Source organism: Girardinichthys multiradiatus, chromosome 11 (assembly GCF_021462225.1).
Source record: "Girardinichthys multiradiatus isolate DD_20200921_A chromosome 11, DD_fGirMul_XY1, whole genome shotgun sequence".
In the NCBI taxonomy this organism is placed as follows: Eukaryota; Metazoa; Chordata; class Actinopteri; order Cyprinodontiformes; family Goodeidae; genus Girardinichthys; species Girardinichthys multiradiatus.
The window spans coordinates 1,886,272-1,892,540 of record NC_061804.1 but is presented as its reverse complement, the minus strand read 5'-3'; the positions used below and the strand labels follow the sequence as shown (position 1 = coordinate 1,892,540).

General features: G+C 42.8%; 1 protein-coding gene across 1 annotated transcript; it reads right to left on the bottom strand.

Annotated features, from left to right (window-relative positions):
• Nucleotides 1–3,684: 3,684 nt before the first annotated feature.
• Nucleotides 3,685–4,949, bottom strand: LOC124876771 (hepatitis A virus cellular receptor 1 homolog). The gene is made up of 2 exons (XM_047379766.1): nt 4,761–4,949; nt 3,685–4,193 (listed from the first exon to the last, which is right to left on the bottom strand). The coding sequence occupies exons 1-2, from the start codon at nt 4,882–4,884 to the stop codon at nt 3,799–3,801; spliced, it is 519 nt and encodes a 172-aa protein (XP_047235722.1). The 5' UTR covers nt 4,885–4,949; the 3' UTR covers nt 3,685–3,798.
• Between the last annotated feature and the right edge of the window lie 1,320 nt (nt 4,950–6,269).

The window sequence follows — 6,269 nt, the reverse complement described above, 5'->3', positions numbered from 1 at the left end:
TTCATCAAACTTGATCCAACTGTTGAATTTCTCAGGCCAGTTTTTCCAGCTTACAAAAACCTGTTTGACTCCCTTGACCGTACGTCGTTTTAATATTTTTTCCACTTGATACATCTTGTCGTTAAATATTTTTACTTTTTGAAGTTCCTCAGCGTAAAAAGAACCCTCGATAGGTTCTCCATCCAAAACTTTGAGTTTGTATACAGGAGGAGATCGGGGTATCCGCTCATACACTGTAAACACTTCATCTGTAAAACTCTGTTCGTATTTTTTGTCAAACACTTCACGGACCTTGGATATTCTGACAAGATCCCCTTGTTTAAACGTTGTCACTGAGTCCTTGCAATATCTGTTGGACTTGACATCATACAGATTCTGAAACACTTGAAAGGCATTTTCTGGGGTCACTTCCATAGGGCTCATTTTAATGCTGGAGTGGTAGGAATGGTTGTAGCTTCTAGCTAGGTTTTGCAGGACATCGACGTACCGCCGGGTATTATTAGCTGTAAAATATCTCCACATCCTTGTTTTTAATGTGCGGTTAAATCTCTCGACCACTGAAGCTTTTGCTTCACTCGCTGTGGCAAAATGTTCAATACCGTGTTTCTCCATTAAAACCTTAAATTTCTTGTTAAAAAATTCTTTACCGGCATCAGTCTGAAGTTTTTTGGGGATCTGACTTTCTGTAAAAACTGATTCAAATGCCTTTACCACCTCAGCGGCTGTTTTCCTCTTCAAAACTCGTACATACGCCCTTTTTGAAAAGATGTCAATGACTGTTAATAAATAATTATAACCATCATTTTCCATGGCCAGAGCTTGCATGTCACAGAGATCAGCCTGGAACTGCCTCAATGGTCTGGTGACAAAATCTCTGTTTCTCGGGAACTTTATTCTTGCAGGTTTATGTAGAGTATAGGTATCTTCTCCTGATAAAAAATCTTTAACTTTTTCAACCGCAACCTTCTTTCCCGTTTCATCTTGCATAACCCTCCTCAGCCTATCTACACCCCCAAAACTTCCCGGATTTGAAGGGCTATAATATACTTTCTTCATCAGCCGTCTTCCTGCCATCTCTGCCGATTACTTGTTAAATAATGAGAAAAAACACACAGGAGGGTAGATTTATCCTTATTTTATATTTATTATTTATTTAATATTAAAAGAAAAAAAACCAGAAAACAAAATCAGATAAAATGCAGATTAATGCAGATGAATTCAAACACTACTAGCTTTTAAACAACACTTTTGGGAAAGGTTACAATGTTCCTACTTTAATTGTATTTAATAGTAAAAAGAAAAAAGAAGAAAAATCATATAATGCAGATTAATTAAAGTACTGGAATACTAAAAAAAATAAATAAAAAATGATACAACAAGTCATCAAACATGTGAGATCAGTTTGTCAGTCCATAGCACTCTGAAACAGAGTTAAGTTGTTTGAGATGTTTCTCATCGACCATGCGATCATAAACGTGCGCTATTGCACTGTGGATGCCTTGTACCGATTTCAGTTCATATAAAACCGTCTTGGCAATCGTCTTCACTCTGAAGTCATCCGCTTGTATGCGTCGAAGTACCAGAAGATTCTGAATAGCAGGAACGAGTTTGGGGGTTACGAGTCGTCGTACGATACGTTGAAAGTTGACTTGGTAATAATCCTCCCCCAGTACCTCCAGGCAATGGTGCTGATGCTGGCTCGGGTGGTTCGTTATACATCCATAGCAGGTTTCTCTGAGATAGTTCAAAGAGGTTATGTTGAATAAATGAAGTATCGCTGTTTTCACCGTATTGATGAGGGTGGTTGAGAACCAACCGTCAATTTCGTCCTCCTGGTTACTCTCATCCTCTGCTGAAGGCTGAGGGTCCTCCATCGGTCCCAGGGTTTGTGTAGGGGCTTCGGTAGAGGGTGAGTAGCCGGTGGCTACCTCCTCCTCCACGACCACCTTCATGTCTTCTGGCAGGACATTCAGACTCAGCCATGAATAGCGGTGATGGTGAGCAGAGGTCTGGAGAAAGCGGTAGATATTTCATGTTGTATCCTGTAGGTGATGCAGGACTGAAGTGGTTCTCTGAGAATGAGGATGTTGAGGTGGATGGTGAGAAGAGGTCAGGGGAAGGCGGATTATATGGTCCAATGTTGAAGCTTTCATCGTGCTCAGGAGAGAAGTGGATCTCTGCTCGGTGGTTGTAGAGATCCCTGTATGGTGTCGGTCCACTCATTCTCATGATACGATTCTCAGTGTCTGTGAGCTTGCAGTTATCCCCCCGTATATATATCATAGGAAGGGGCGTGTCCTCAGAAGAGGGTTCGTTCTAAACGTAAAACAGGAAACGTCAGCGTTTTTTTCACTGACATGACATCGATCCAACTTTGTGACTTTTGGAAAAGGTCGGAAAGACGATGTCCAATTTCACTCATCTTCTCTGCCCAAGCTTCAAACGGCAGAGCCAGCATTGTCTTGAATACGCCGCAGTCTTGATTGAAAGCCTCCAACACAAACAGATCTGAGGGACTCGTCCGGTTGTTCCTGCGTCTGCTTGCCCGAAAAGACCAGCGGCCATTTGCTGTGGTTTTTGACCCCCACACTGCGCTAAAGAGAGGTTCTCTCTCAGCTATTTCAACATCGGATGGTATATGAAACATTCTTGCCCGTTTTACAGGTCGAGGAGACAGTTCATTTTCTTCTTTTTCTTCCTCCCTCTCCTGCCTTGAGACTGTTTCAGGGCTATCATTAAGGTGCGGGATTGCAAGCTTTAACACAGCCCAGTCGCTATGGGTGAGTGTACACAGAGCCAGTGATCCATTAAATACCTCATCTTGATCCAATTGATACAGGCAAAGCTCTCCTATTTCATACATGAAAATATAACCCCAGCTGCCAACCAGGCCGTATGGCTCCAAAGACCATTCTTCCTGCAGAGTGTCGAACGGGGGTCTTTGTACCCTGCAGATGTAGTATGTTGATTTCTTAGGAGCATTCAATTCACGAGATGAATACTGGTAGACGGTCACTGGGGTTTCGCACAGAACTGACATACCTCTTGGCCGACCCGAGGTCTGATTTTCAACCATGGTTGTTGAAGTTGATGTTGGATCCTCATCATCGGTAGAGTATGTCATGACGGGAATTCCGATAGGTATCTCCGTTGAGGAAGTATATGATGCAGTTGCTTGTTCATCATCATCTTGGCACGCGTTGCGTTTCTCCTCCGCTTGACGATAAACTCTCTTAACTCTAGCCATTGTTGAACGGGTGTTCTTTTCCAACGAATGCTGCATGTAAAGTGCAGAGTTTTATCTCTGTATTTAAAGTAAACACTGAAGCACGCCCTATTGTTTTCATTGGGTTATTCAAGGTTTAACGATGCTTACAAACACACCCCCTCTATTTTTAATTGGTGCTGATGCCAAACAGTTTCCGATAATACCATATTTGTCTTGTTCTATTTATAACAAACACACCCCTGTGTTTTAATTGACTCATTTAAGGTATCGCCCCTAATGACGACAACCAATCAGTATCCACGGTTACGCCCCCTTGGACACACACCCCTGCTTGACCACGTGACCTCCTGCCCACATGGCAACCACATGGCGCCACCGGAAATCCCGCCCTCACCGGAAGTCCCGCCCACCTGTCAAAAAGTTTGATGAAAGGGTGTACTTAAATTCTCTTATACGGCCCCCTTGCGTTAATACTTTGTAGCGCCACCCTTTGCTGCAATTACAGTTGCAAGTCGCTTGGGGTTTGTCTCTATCAGTTTTCACATTGAGAGACTGTTTTTTCCACTGTTTCATTGGTTTGGAAAATGAAAATCTATAAAGATCTGTATTTTCTCACCTCTCTCAACAGACAAGTCAAACTGATATTTTTCATCATTGAACCACCCAGGTATCTCCACTCTGCATCCATATTTTCCAGCATCTTCCTTTGTGAGGTTCAGGATAGTCAGAGAAACGTCTCCTTTATCCAGTTGTCCCAGTAGCTGATACCTGCTGGAAACTCTGGTCTCTTCTATAACTTTATCTCCATCTGTAGAGATCAGCTGATTGTCACAGCGATTTCTCGGTATCTGTCCTCGACCCCAGCAAACATGCGCCGCTCCATTCTTTATTATATCATATTTACAGGTCAGAGTCACACTCTGACCCGTTTGACCAACAGCTCTGCTGCTGTCACATCCTGACACTGAAAACACAGAAAATACATAGTTAGATGTCACAGATTTCAGTTCCAGCAACTAAAATATAAAAATCAAACCTGCTGTGTTTCCTCTGCAGCAATCAGTTTAATGTCTCACTCTAAAACACCATCTGGGCCTCATTTTTACCACCTAGAAGCCAGTTTATTATATTTATATTGCTTAATGTGATTTTATGGTCACTGTTAGGGTTTATGAAGTCTCAAACAAAGGACCAGTAACTCCAACTGGAACACCTCAGTGATCGGCAGAGCTTCAGATCAGACATTTATTTCCAGTTCTGAAAATGTTTCTCATCGTGCCACATGATTGAGAACTTGGCATTCCTGCATTGTAACCACCTCAAAGTTCAATGAAGGAGCCTCAAACATCAGAAATAAAAGTCCTATAAAACATTTAAAATCCTGCAAGAATGTTTCATTAAACCATGAGGAAATACTCAGCACTGTAATAGTACTAAACCTGGCAACAGAGTCTGTAAAGGTCGTGTAAAATAGAAGTTATTTTTACTTTTAGCCTACAAAACACCGAGCAGAACAGAAGAGAAAAAGTACCTGTAAGGAGCGTGAGAAGCAGCAGGACCTTCATGATGAACAAATTATCACGCAGAAACAGGCTTTCACCCACAGCGGCTGAAACTCTGCCTGTCATCACAGCTGCAAACACACACTGCTTCATGAAGAGGCGTGACAAGACCTAAACCCTCAGCGTGGTCAGAGAGGAAGAACAAGAGGAAGCCTTCAACAGCGTCTCTGCTCCTACAGAGCTTCTGGTAACAGAAGAATGAAACCAAACAAGAGGCTGTTTCTGTTGAAACCACAGATATGCTTCATGTTGCTGAAATCTATTAATAAATACCTAGAAGACAGAAACAGCTTTAAACTCACCAAGGTTCTCTTTTCACAGTCAAGTACTGTTTCAGAGCTAATTTTCCTTGTTTTGGTTCAGATCCACTGAATCACTAGGATGTGAAGTAAAACAGCATCTTTATTTTTTCATGCTTTAAAAAATATTAGACAACAGATTTCATTTGGAAGCTCCTGATAATGCAGCTCCAGTCAGTGAGTGAGGGTAATGCATCACCTTTTAGAAATTAGGAAACTGTTTGCAGGACCTTCTGCATCGTACTTAATTATGTCCGAGTGCCATCAAGTCAAGTCAAGTTTATTTATATAGCGATTTTCAGCAACAAGGCACTTATCGTGTCTGTTTTTGAGGGTTCATGGATTTTTGGACTTTCTGCTCTGATGCTGTATCTGACCCTCAGACTTTGAGTTTCACATCATTTTTCCCCTTCAGAATCTTTCAAGCAGGAGCAGAAATCATCTCGGTGGAAAACACCTGCTGCCTGGACTTTTGTGAAGAGAAATAAAGAAACAACAGAGAAAATATCTGTAGTTTTCCTTTTCCTTCCTGCAGTGGCTGCCATATCTAGCAAATTACCAGGCAAAGCACTGACTGTAACAGACTAGTTTATGATCTAATATATATATATATAAATATCTTTAAAAAAACTAAAAAGATAAGTTCACCGAACCGCCCCAGCGCATGCTGTAGGTCTTGGCTAGAGGGGGCCAGCAGGACCATGTCATTTACAAAAAGAAGAGACGAAATCATCTGGTCCCCAAACCAGACCCCCTCCGGCCCTTGGCTGCGTCTAGAAATCTTGTCCATAAAAATTATGAACAGGACCGGTGACACAGGGCAGCCCTGCTGGAGTCCAACATGCACCAGGAACAGGTCCGACTTAGTGCCGGCAATGCGGACCAAACTGCTCCGCTTGTACAGAGACTGGATGGCCCCTAATAAAGGGCCCCCGATTCCATACTCCTGGAGCACCCCCCACAGGGCATCACGAGGGACACAGACGAATGCTTTCTCTTGGTCCACAAAACACATGTGGACCAGTTGGCAAACTCCCATGAACCCTCAAGTACCCTGTAGAGGGTATAGAGCTGGTCCAGTGTTCCACGGCTGAGACAAAAACCACACTGCTCCTCCTGAAGCTGAGGTTCGACTATCGGCCAGACTCTCGTCTCCAATACCCTGGCGTAGGCCTTACC

What these genes read in the sequence shown, in the direction of transcription:
- LOC124876771 (XM_047379766.1), bottom strand. Translation starts at nt 4,884, where the DNA reads ATGAAGCAGTGTGTGTTTGCAGCTGTGATGACAGGCAGAGTTTCAGCC. An exon ending in GCTTCTCACGCTCCTTACAG is followed by an intron (nt 4,194 to 4,760) that starts GTACTTTTTCTC and finishes CTGTGTTTTCAG; the next exon opens with TGTCAGGATGTGACAGCAGC.